This window comes from Phacochoerus africanus, chromosome X (genome assembly GCF_016906955.1).
Source record: "Phacochoerus africanus isolate WHEZ1 chromosome X, ROS_Pafr_v1, whole genome shotgun sequence".
Taxonomy (NCBI): domain Eukaryota; kingdom Metazoa; phylum Chordata; class Mammalia; order Artiodactyla; family Suidae; genus Phacochoerus; species Phacochoerus africanus.
Genome location: NC_062560.1, coordinates 118010608 through 118022969, shown reverse-complemented (window position 1 = coordinate 118022969; position 12362 = coordinate 118010608). Strand labels below are relative to the sequence as shown.

Genomic DNA, 12362 nt, shown 5'->3' with positions numbered 1-12362 from the left:
CTGGCCCACCGGGCGACTCTGCTCCGGCGGCGCCCGCGGGCCCTGCCTGCCCCGGAGGGGCCGGGGGACGCCCGGCCGCCACGCTCGCCCGCACTCCGCTGGGCTCGCCGGGGTTTGGCCAACCCGCGGCTGACGTCGGCGCGCCCCTGCCGAGCTCTCCTTTTACTACAGCCCGCAGGCGGCTTTGTGCCGGCCCCGCCCTCGCCGGCCCCCGCCCCCCGCCCCCCGCGTGCCCACACCTTGCAGTTTATATAGAAGGCGCCGCCGGGCCGATTCGCGGCTCTCTGGGACCCGAGAGTTCTTTGGAAGGAGAGCGAGAGCGAGCCGGGGAGCGGGCGAGCTCCGAGGGGGTGTGGGTGTAGGGAGAGAGAGCAGGTAAGGGCCATCGCTTCCCGCTCCTTCGCCCGCCAGCAACTCGGGACCCCCTTTTGGGCAAAATTACGGGAACCTGACCGTTGGTTCACCAGAAAGAAAGGGGCGACCCTCCCCTCTCGATTCTCCGCGGGCGAGGAGCTGCGCGGCTCTGCGGTGTAACAGGCTCACACGTTGCTCATCACATGTTCAAACATTTCCCTTTCGGGGAGGCTCGTTATTTTTAAGTGAATATTTTCGTCTTTGTTTTGATTTTTTTTTTTTTAACCTTCCTCGGGGTTTTATTTTGATGGAGTTGGCGGCCCGCAGCGGATGGGGAGAGGCGGGGGAAGCAGCCCGCCGGCGCGCGGGCAGCCCACCCAGGCAACTCCCCGCGCGGCCCGCGCCGGCCCGGCGAGCGGCCCGCGCGGAGCCCCGGGGAGGCTGGCGGCCGAGCCGGGGAGTCCCGGCCGCACCTCTCGGCGGCCCCGGGGATGGCGAGCGCGGCTCCTCCGCGGGCGGGCGGGCAGGAGCGGCGGGCGCGGGGCGCGGAGGGAGCGCCGCGCCGCTTTGTCTCTCCACTTCTGGAGCCAGGCGAGCGGCTCCTCCCGCGGCCGGCCGCTCGGGCTCGCGGCGGCGGCGGCGGCGGCGACGGCGGCGGCGGCGGCTCCTCCTTCACCCCTCTCCTTTCCTCCCCACTCTCTCGTAGGCAGCGGCGGCGGCGGCAGCTCTGGGGAAAAGCGGATTCCGCCCGGAGCCACACCGAGGGGAGCTCGCGGTCGCGACTTGCCGCCCTAAGCACTCCCCCAAGTCCGGCCTGCTCGGCGAGGACTTCCGTCTCCTGGCCGACCCTTGTCAAGCAAGCTGGGATCTATGAGTGGAAAGGTGACCAAGCCCAAAGAGGAGAAAGATGCTTCTAAGGGTAAGCCCGCCTGCCGAGTCCGCCGGCTTCCCTTCCCTAGCTTTCCCTCGCCCGCTCGCGTGCGCGCCGCCCTTCGGCGGCTCCCGGCCGCCCTCCTGGAGCCTAAGCTGCCCGTGACCTCTGCGACCCCGGGCGAGAAAGGGGGGGGCCGGGCCGCTGCGGGGGGGGGGGGTTCTGGGTTTGCACCACTTTCCCTCCTTCCTCGTGGAATTGTCGCCCCGCGAGTGCCTCCAGCCTCTTCCACTTCCCCTCTGGACGCACCGGGGTGGCGCTGCGGGAGCTGCTGCAGCCCAGGGCGCCGGGCACAGCGCTGCCTGCTCCTGGCCGGCCGCCCCTCTGTGCGAGTGCTTGTGTGTGCGTGTGCGCGAGTGTGCATATGTGTGCTGCGCGGGTGCAACATGGTGACATACTCAGGAATCTGCCCCGCTCCGAGAACCCGAGCCCGAATCCACCTTCAACCCCCCTCTCCCCGCCCCCAATGCAAACAAAGAGCCTGGCCGAGACGCAAGACCCCTCCCCCACCCGCCTTTCCCCTTCACGCCCCCTGCTCCCCAACTCTCCACGTCCCCTCCCCCGAAAGCAGGAGGTTGCAACCTTCGACACGCCGCGTGCAAAAGTGAGCAATCCCGGTGCCCCGGCGCCGCCCGCGCTGCGCCTCGGCAGCCTCGCCAAACCCCGGGAGAACAAAGGCTCCGGTCCCCTTGCCACTAGTGCCCGGGCGCGAGCGGGCCTCCGGGGGAGGGGAGAGTCCCCTCCCTACGCTCTCTGGGGTTTAGCCACCTGGCCCGCGGGCGCCCGGCCGCGGGTCCCCCGGAGAGCGCTTCTCGGCCTGGGGCCTCCCACCGGCGGGTTGGGGAGGCGCAGCGCAGCGGGGCTCAGGCTGGGAGAACTCGGGAGAAGGAAGGGGCGTCCCCCTGACCCCCCCACCCCCAGCTCTAGCGGTTGCCTTGCTGAGGGACCCGGCTTAGCTCCGGAATGTAAACTGGAGACAGCCTCCTTGGAGACCCGGGTGCGACAGAGGCGCTGAGAGGGGGTGTGGTAGAGCTCCGGGAAAAGGGCAGGTGCCTTAGGCATGGCCACAGAGCCGACGCTGGAGCGGGCCCCTGGCACGCCGAACCGCAGCGACCCACGCCGAGTCCTCGCTGCTGCAGGCGTGGGGCTGCAGTGGGGGGAGCCCCAGCTTTCGTTCACGGGGCCCCAATTCCTCCTTGAGCCCAGGGGGTTCCCTGCCCTCCCACTCCTTTCCCTCTTTTTCTCCTCTCCTCCTCCTCGCCTCTCCCCATCCCTCAGAGCGTTCCTTCCTCGGAGATTCTAGGGCAGCGCCAGCCCTCCCCCGCGGAAAGTTGTCAAAGTCTGCAGCTCAGGGCCTTCATCCTTGTTTTTAAATGGAGCCGGTTCTCTCCCATCTAGACGAAAAAGCGTCGACGAGAGGCTCGAGAAGTTTGTGGGGGGCTCTAGATCTGTTGGGCCAGGGGTCAACACTGGCCTGTCTCAAGGCTGGAGGTCACCTCACTCACACCTGCTGGCTGTCTGATGGAAACCGCCACCTGGAAAGTAGAACTCCTCCTGCTAGACTTTTCCAGAGCTTGCCTAATTGTTGTGCGTTTTAAGTAGGCATTGGTATGATGAGCGAAAGTGACTTCCGGTGGTTAGAGGGCTTTGTTTCCACCCAGGGCCCCTAAGGGTAAAGCTCTTGAAAACTGTAGCCCCCTTTGATCCCAGGCAAGTGATTGTCCTTCTGCATCTGGGAGTGTTTCAGATTTGTTTCTGGAACTTTGGTCCCTGCTTTCCATCAGGTGGTTACCCAAGGTTTATTTCAGGCTATCTTTGGGAGGACCCTGAAACCAAATTCATTCACAGAAAAGGAGATGCTGTTTTAGGAAGGTAATCTGTAATTGTCCAGAAGGGCGTAACAAGTCTGGAAACCTGAGGACAAGTTTCCGGAACTCAATAATGAAAATTTTCACTAGGCGGATGTCATAACATTTTCTTATGTTGACTCACCACGTTTGAAAGCGAATACCTCTCTGTAGGAATTGTGTAATTAGCATTTGGAATTATGGTTGTAATTAGAATAAATTAAAGTAATTTTACAAGGCAACTTTTCAGAGGGGAGTTGACTTTCCCGAGGAGATGGGAATCTTACGGCTGCTGAGAGCCGGAGTCCCATTCGGCCTTTCTGTTGGTTGTTGAATTTAGAGCATTTTCAATACAGTGAATGCCTGATGGCCCTTAGTATTTTACCCTTTTACGAATGTTCAAAGTCTTCTGTGACGAGCTCTTAAAGACAACTTTTTACCTTGGAGATGAAAGGTACCAGGTCTATTTATATTTTCAACCAATAAACTTTATTGATCATATTCACGAGGAGGTTTGGTTATTTACAAATTTCCTCCGTGTAGGTAATGTTCTTCGGACATTTTCAAGCTAAGTGACTCATGAGCACACTCTGTGCAACAGAGCAAGATACAGGATTGAACATCTAATGGGTACTTTGAATATACACGCTTCTTTATGAACACCGGCGCGACGAATGATTGAATCAAGTCAAATAATTTAGTAGCAGTTTGAATGAATTTCCTAATCTGTTTTCAGAGCCGACTGCTCATTGAAATTCGGCCTCCCACCCCATCATTTGGGATTCATGCCCACAGCCTATCATAACTGCATAGAACATTATCATAGAGTGCAGCGGTTCTGGAGTTTCGAGAGCACAGGTAGTAGATGATGAGTAGGTTCTTCTGTGCCACTTAATGAAATACGGCTTTCGGGGCATAGAGATTGCTGATTGTCTTTTTAAATGACGCCCTTCGACTCATGGGGCTCAAAACCAGTGATGGACCATGATCTTTCCGATAACCTTTTCCGTAAGGTAGCCAGACAGGACCAGACAGACCCTCCTCTTGGGAGGGGGGAGGGGAAGTGTGATTCTATTTGAAACTATTAAAATGGCCTCTTATGCAGCACATCATCTTTTGGGTGTTTATTTAGGCTCTGCGCAAACTTTTAAGCTGGCAGATGTATACATAGTTGGGGGCACTCGGCTCCTGAACAGGAGGCCCTGTTTCCATTTCAGGGACGGGGAAAGCATTACCGTTTGTTTGCTCAAGCAGATAGGCACTTAGCTTTGACTCACTCGTCTCTGCCCTGTCTCTGCCCTGTCACCTAAGATCTTTGCCCCAGTTCTTCTTCGGAAAAGCACTCTGTTAAGGCTGTGTCTGGTTTACTGCCACTGTGTTCCTATGGCATCCAGAAAACGCCGTCTGTTACAGATAAATCCAAACCGTTTGTGGATCAAGTGAAAGCGCTGGCTGGTCCTCATGTTCAAAACTGTCCTTTGGTTTGTAGCTACCTGTTTGGAGTTGGGTGTGTTTTTTCAGCAGTCCCTTCCCATGTGCTTAGCCAGGGAGCCATCACATCCAGGCAAGTCTAAAGGCCACGTGGGTTGTGGCTTCTCTCTGTGCTACGGGCAGCACTAAGTTCAGGCCGGCTCTCTGCTGGCCGCGGGGCCGTGGAGGACAATTCCATGCAGTGGAGGACAATTCCACGCACAGGCTGAGAAGCCGGCCACTTGCACAGCTGTTCCTCTAACAGCTGGCGGGGCCCACGCGCATGTATGGGCTCAGCTCCTGCCTGGCCTCTTCCAGTAGCCTCTCTAGCCGTACCCAAGAAAGACTGGGCATTGTGGTCGGGCAGCCAGCGTATCGAGTCATGAACCCCGAATGCCATTCCGAAAGCTCTTCTTGGTCTTGGTGGATTAGTGCAATTGCTTCTGTCAAGTGTCTTTTCCAGGCTTGGGCCCGGCAAAGCCGGTGTTTAGAGGCATCCATTGCCCCGCCCCCAGCCCCTTCCACGAAATCATGATGTTGGTCCCCTCTTATTAAAAACCAACAACCGGGGAGTTCCCGTCGTGGCACAGTGGTTAACGAATCCGACTAGGAACCATGAGGTTGCGGGTTTGGTCCCTGCCCTTGCTCAGTGGGTTAACGATCCAGCGTGGCCGTGAGCTGTGGTGTAGGTTGCAGACGCGGCTCGGATCCCCCGTTGCTGTGGCTCTGGTGTAGGCCGGCGGCTACAGCTCTGATTCGACCCCTAGCCTGGGAACCTCCATATGCCATGGGAACAGCCCAAGAAGTAGCAAAAAGACAAAAAAACCAACCAACCAAACAAACAAAAAATCAACAACCGGGAGTTCCCGTCGGGGCGCAGTGGAAATGGATCCGACTAGGAACCATGAGGTTGTGGGTTCGATCCCTAGCCTCGCTTAGTGGGTCAAGGATCCGGCGTTGCCGAGAGCTGTGGTGTAGGTCGCAGATGTGGCTCGGATCTGATGTGGCCGTGGCTGTGGTGGAGGCTGGCAGCTGTAGCTCCGATTCGACCCCTAGCCTGGGACCCTCCATGTGCTGCGGGTGTGGCCCTAAAAAGCAAAAAAACAAAAAACCCTACAACCATAATCTCTCTGCTACTCATGTCTCTGCTACTCATGTTGGGACTTGTTTTGTCCCCTGGTGCGTAAGTCATCATGGACCAATGCGATTTTTATGGAGCATCACAACCTCCATATTTTCCTCTGTGCGGAAGATGGTGAGAACAGCCCCAGTGAGGGGGTGTGGCCGGGGGCATGGCTAGTCCATCGCGTTAAGTCTCTTCCAGGGGAGGGGTGAACAGGGTCCCCCAATCCTCTTCATCACCATTTCCAGTGATGGGCAGCTTCTTGACTGACAGGCTGGAGCAGGAGGGGGATGCGGCTTAGGGTTGCTCTATCTTCTCTCCGTGCTGCCTCCTCTAAGCTTCTTTCCAGTACAGGTCAAAGCCTTACAAGGGATAGGAGGCCTCCTGGGGCTGGAGATGGGGGTGAGGTTGGAGTGGGAGTGGGCGATGCAAGATGGGTGAGAAGCAGAGAGCAAGCTGTGGAGGAGAGGTCTCTGTCCAGGCCTGGTGCAGAGAGCAGGATCGAACCTGGGAGAGAACTGGGAGCGGGGTTTGGGTGCTAAGCTGGAGGGCTGCTTGGTGAGGCAGTCGGAAGGGAGATGAAACTGTTCACAGTCCAGGTCTCTTTGCAGCTGTGCTGTTTTATGTTCAAATCACTCCTCATTCTGGGAATTACAATCAACACGGAACAACCAGAATGTGTTGCAGCTCTTCAAATATATCCAATAAAAGGGCTTTCCAGCGTCGGCTTCATTATGGCTTATATTTTTGGAGTTGGGAAATTTGAAAGGAATAGAAGATAATCGCCAAGATTAAACAATTCAGGGAGAAAAAAACCCCCATGAATTAAAGGGGGGCGGGCGGAGGGGCTCCTACATGTCGCCGCCCTTGCTAAGCTTAACGTGATCTTTGAAATGCGAAGATTATTAGGCACATGAGATAGTTTGAGCAATTAGTAGAGCAGGCAAACGTCTGCATAAATCATTGTCTGCAGTCACCAGTTTATGTCTCCCTCTCGGGCCCATCCAGAAGACATGGCAGCAGTGGCATTTCTAGGCACAGGCTGAGGGGTGGACCTCAGGTTCGTCCTGTGCGGCTTCATCCCAGTCCATCCTCCCCACCTCCCAGCGGAGCCGCTGTTTGGGATGCCCCAGTGCGAACAACCCACGTGTCTCAGATTTCTGACATTTTTAAATACGGCGTTTTATCCCTTTGGTGACCGCCATGTCTTCCTGAAGCATTTCTTAGGGTTGTGCATTTCTGAGTAAATGATGCTAATTTCCTAAAGAAAGTGAAATAGTCTCTAGTAATCCTGTTGACTGCCCCTCCAGCCTGCAGGTGCAGTTGCTTGAATTGGACGGCCATTTGTTCTAAGCTACAGCTGTGTTTCTCAGAGAATTAATCCTGAAAATGGGAGTTTTGTATGGAAGGAGATAATTTCTTGATTCTTGGGGCACCGGGGCAAGGTGAAGGGACTGTTTTATCAGGGATCTGGGTTTGTAATAAATATTAAGCCTCAAAGACAATGACCGCAGGTTGAGATTACAATTCTCGTGCCCTCCTCATGCCTCTGCCCTTGTAAATTACTTGCCTGTGCATTGATTTTCAAAGGGAAATGGTGTCGGTCTCACTGGCTAATGACCTTCCCCGCAGACCAAGGGCAGAGGGTAGTAGGTGTTCTGGTTGATTCTTTCAAACTGGCAGCACCTTGGGCTTTGTCGTGTAAGCTTGAGGAGGGTGCATTGGGACTAGGCTGCGCTCAGGCCTTTGCTTGGCCTTCCTCTGAGCCTCTGCAGAGACCTCAGATTTGGTTGGGTCAGTCCCTGATGGCCCAAAGGAATTCTCAGGCATCCCTGTCTGTCCTTTCTGGGCCCCGTTAGTAGGGCCTGGGAAGAAGAAGAAAATCTGGTAAAAGGCAGGCCTGGTCAGAGGCCAAATTATAAAAGAGTTAGTAAGAAAAAAAGTGTGCAACCCCAGTTTCCTTTTGTGTCATGGAAGATTCTAGACAGTAACACGCACAGATCTTAAGTGTACAGCTCAGTGAGTTTTGACAAATGTTTACATCCACGCAGTCAGCATCGAAATCAAGATACGGACTAGTTTCTTCACCCCAGAAACTTGTCTCTTGCTCCTTTCTTATCATCCCCCCCTCCCTTCAAAGCAACTACCGTTTTGACTTGTGTCATGGAATTTTAGTTTTCCCTTTACTGAACTGAATAGAAATGGATTCCTGCAGAACAGGCAGGCTCTTGGTTTCTGAGACCTGGCCACCTCACGTTCAGCCTGCCTCCTTTCCTGGTGGACCCCTTCTTTTTGTATCCTCCGGGTTCCTGGAAGACCCCCCCCCCATCCTGCCCCACACTAGGGCACTCAGCAGGGTCTTGTATTGGCAGGCCCTGAAGGAGTATATTTGAATGGGCTAAGCAAGGCAGGAAATTCCTTGAAACTGGGGTATGTTTTATTCATCATCGAATAACATTAATGATCATAATTACTATCGCTATCATTACAGTAGCTTCTACAGCATCGAGCACTATTTACTGGGCTTGCATTACTTTTTATGTAGCTCTCATTTAACCGTCATGATAGCCTAATGAAACAGCGAATAGTATATCCGGACTTTGGCGATGGGAACATTGAAGCGTAGTAGGGCGACTAGGTAGCTTGGATGAGGTCACACAGCTCACAGCTCACAGTGGGTCGCAAATCACGAGCACAGTGCCTGGCACCGAACTTCAGTTTGCCAGAGGCAGGGCTTCAATTAATTAAGGAATCAAGGACTTAATATCCATGGCTGATTTTCTGACATCTAGGTAGGCTGGAGAAGTAATTGTGGTTGGGGTCTTATAATCATAGTTTTTCAGAGCACTGACTATATGCCAGGGATTGACATGAAGTATCTCAAGCTAGTCGAGATAGACGACTCATATTCCCATTTGACCGATGAAAAAGCAGCCTCAGGGGTTGAGACCAGAGTACGGTCACTCAGCTGAAACGGTGAAGCAGGGTTTGAGCCAGGTTTGATCAACTTCAAATCTACCTCTTAACCCCTGTGTTATACCGCCTCCCTAGGCAACACAGTTGAGTCTTTCCTAATCCACCTTTGCAGAATCACTTGCCCTCTGCCACCGTGGGCCCGATTAGGAAGAGTTTGCCTATACAGGCATGAGTGCTCCCAGGCTGCGATCTTTGTGCAGCCAAACAGATCTCTGAACAGCTTTCTCGAATGACTTTTCCATACCAGACATTGTACTGGGCCTGGGCATACAGAGATGAAAAGAAACCCAGTCCTGCCCTAGGCCCGAGGGGTGCCCTTTGCTTCCGTTTTGGCCTTGGATATTCTGACTTCTTACTTTCCAGTGGGCATCTCCCCTCACTTGGCCATGACTGTGACTTTCAAGATTTAAGCATCTGTCAGTTTGAAAATAATGGCATTTTTTCCCCAGAACTGTGTCTGCAAGCTTGTTTCACCTGTGTTCTGAAGATTACACGTCCTTTTAATTCACGACTGGGTGAAACTCCCGATTGTTTATTTTTTTCCCCCATTACGTGGCATCTGCTTTCGGTCTCTCTCCCATCAGACTTCTCTTCTCTCTCCAGCACACCCCCCCTCCCCGCCTCCCTCCCTCCCTGCCACCTCCTCTCCTTTTCTGCCCCCCTCCTTGTCAACAGATGTAAGTGGTTTTCATGAACTGACTGGGGTTCCTTCGCGAACCCCGGGTTCATTGGCGGAGTCTCATTTCTGGATTTTCCCCCTTGCCATTAACTTCAGTGAAAGAAGTCTCCCCCTTAGAGTGTAGCTCCATGGAAGAAGCTTTTCACCACTCATTATATAACGCATTTTAAATGGCAAAATAAAATGCGAGCTTGCTTTCTTACCCTGTTTATGCTGCCTTCAGTTAGATAAAATTTCCCAAAATATATCTTGTTAACAGAGACACACGCCTTGAACGAGCATATTAATTACAGTTCTCAAAGTTAGGACTCACGTAGCGTCTCTCTGTGCTGCGGAACCTGTGTTTAACAGCCAGAATGAACAGTGACGGGTCTATTGCCTGGTTGTAGGTAAGTTTCATAACAAATGTGAAACGCAGTTCTCCAAAATCCCTCCAAATTGCGGAGGTAGCATTTCTCCAGCTCTTGCACCGGGGGCTTAGTAAACACAGATCGAGTTCTTAAAATATTTATCTCGCTGTTCAAAGTAGAGACGTAAACAACCTAAAGAAGGCGGGCTGAGCGCAGTTCCCGACTATGCCCACGGCTATCTGCAGAACCTGCTTTCACCCACCACTTGGAAAGTGTTGTGAATTGACCTGCGTCCCCTGCCTGTGATTCTGTGTGTGTGCCCGCCTCGCCCCTGGGGGGCTTTATTGCACAGCGAGACGTCCGGGAGCTCACCGAGGCGCGGGGCTCTTCGGAGCCCCGGGAGCCCCCGGAGCCGCCTTCCGGGAAACGGGGCCGCCGCTCCTTGAGGCTCTGCTTCCCGGGAGCATTTGTTCTCCGACTGCCGCGAACCCACTAGCCGGGGGCCTGGACGGACGCGAGCGCCGACCGGTCCCGTTAACCGGCGTCCCTCGGTCGCCGCCGATCTGGCCGCCGGGTTGATTACAAACCCGTGTGCTCCTTAGCCTCGTGATGCGGCGGCTGCCGAAAAAAGAAACACGGAAAAGTTGTGTCACCGAAGGTGAAACTTGGCAGAGCTGCTCGCGTCCGGCGGCGGCGGAGGGCTTTGCCTGCTGGCCCCCGGAGGCCCGCGGCCCGGCCCGCTCGCCCCGGGACGCCGCGGAGGGACAGACAGACGGACGGGCGGGGCGGGCGGCCGGCTGCGCGCGGAGAAGGGTCCGGACGCCCCGGGGCAGCCCCTGGCCTGGAGGTCTAGACCGCGGGCGCTCTGCCTCCGGGGCAGGCGGGCGGGGCCTGATAAAAGAGCGCCGGGTGTCCCCCTTCCCCCCCCCCCCCCCAGCCCCCCAGGCGTCCTTGCTCTGCCTACACCTGATCCACCCGCTGGGCCCCTGCAAGGCGGATACCCGTCAAAGCCTTGAAGTCAGGACTTGGCCAAACCCCAGAGCTTTGCTTTCTCTGTCTTCTGGTCAATGCTAATTCGGTTTCAGCTGTTCACAAAGCCCAGGATGCCTCTTGAGCAGAAAGCCCAGGACTGTTTTGCATTTATTTGCTTTTATATTGCTTCTGTTTGGTGGCGTCGATTTTTTTGTTTGTTTGCAGATTACAAAATGATGCATGTTTGCCGGGAACAGTTTGGGAAATCATAGAAGCGTAGAGGAGAAAATAGCCACCAGAGCGTTGCGCTCCCAGGTCCTTTTTGAGATTTTTCTTCCAGTCTGTCTTCTCTGAATTTTGTTACCACGCGCATATACATCTTGAAGTGTATGGGTGCGATCATGCAGTAGATACTGTCCCCTGCTCTTCTTTGTCAACATCTTAGCATGTTTTCCATGTCATTAAATAATCTGCCGCGCTGTCATTTTAGTGTGTGCGCTGGGCGTGGATTTGGGGGTGCCTAAGGAGAGCTGGTGATCTTGTGCTTGTGGTCGTGAAGTGTTTCTCTTACTGCCTTGAGCTCTTTCTCACTGGGTTCCGCAAATATTATTACTATTTTATAAATATATGTAAATATGTTCGCCTATAAAGATGCATATGTGCATGTATAAATCTGTAAATATAACACTGAATGCATGTAGGCAGATATGCCTATGTCTAAAGAGACATACAAATATGTTTAGAATAAATCTTCAAAGAATGTATATCAAAAGGAATCTCTGGTGGTTGGCTTATAGATGTGTATATGTATATTTTTTTCATATCTTCGGCTTTCTCTGCGGTGGAGATACATAATGAGCCTAATGATGTCATAAAAATTAAGACAAACAATATCTTGCTTATGGATTATCTTCAAAGTGACTTTTCTCCTCCAGCTCCCACCACTCCTTGATCTGGAATACTCTACCTAGTATTTCTGCATTTGGGGATCTTTCATGCGCGAGCTTAACCCACATCCTCCAGAAAGCCTCTCTTCCACCCTCCCTACCGAAACTGCCTGTTGCCTGCGCTGGGTCTCCGGGTTACCCATCTGGCAATGATTAACTTTTCATCTGCTTGTTTTATCTCCCCAACTAGATTTTAACTTCCTCAAGGTGCTTTTTCACAAAAGAGATACTCAATAAATGGGTTACTTAACCATGAGGCTCAGCATCCGTCCTAGGTTTCTTTAAATGCTCTTGTGCCTTTGAAACTCCAAACCACATCAGAAGCCCTTAGAAGGACAGCAGCAATCTGTTGACTGAAAAAATTGCCCAACCGAAGAGTGATGTTTTGGGCGGACCTTCTGAGGACGGCAAGCCCAGGAGATGAGACTCTCAGACCACTTGAGAGGCTGCTCCGAATAGAATAGGTGAGGAGCCAGGATGGATAGGAGTTTTTGCAACAAAACCCCAGGTGGTCAGAACATCAAAAGATTCTGTTAATTAAAGACAATCAGGTTTCTTAAGGAACTGAGTGCTTTTCTGTGTATGGAAGAGGAGGCTGGGCTCACTGAGAGCTTTCCCTTGATGAGCACCCCAGCTCTCTGGGGCCAGCCTCCTGTGCCTTCTCAGTTGACTGCTGCCTGGAAGCTCGGCATCCTCTTTCCATCCTGAGTGCC

General features: G+C 53.7%; 1 protein-coding gene across 3 annotated transcripts in view; it reads left to right on the top strand.

Moving 5' to 3' along the window:
• FGF13 (fibroblast growth factor 13) overlaps positions 1–12362 on the top strand; it is a 493558-nt gene that overhangs the window by 21995 nt on the left and 459201 nt on the right. For 2 of the 3 annotated variants that reach the window (XM_047765421.1, XM_047765420.1), the window contains one exon: positions 1061–1273. In XM_047765421.1, the coding sequence (XP_047621377.1) occupies positions 1225–1273 (49 nt within the window). In that variant the 5' untranslated portion in view covers positions 1061–1224. Of the gene's footprint in view, positions 1–245; positions 376–1060; positions 1274–12362 lie in introns of those variants that run through there. The other variant, XM_047765422.1, reaches the window with a different exon arrangement.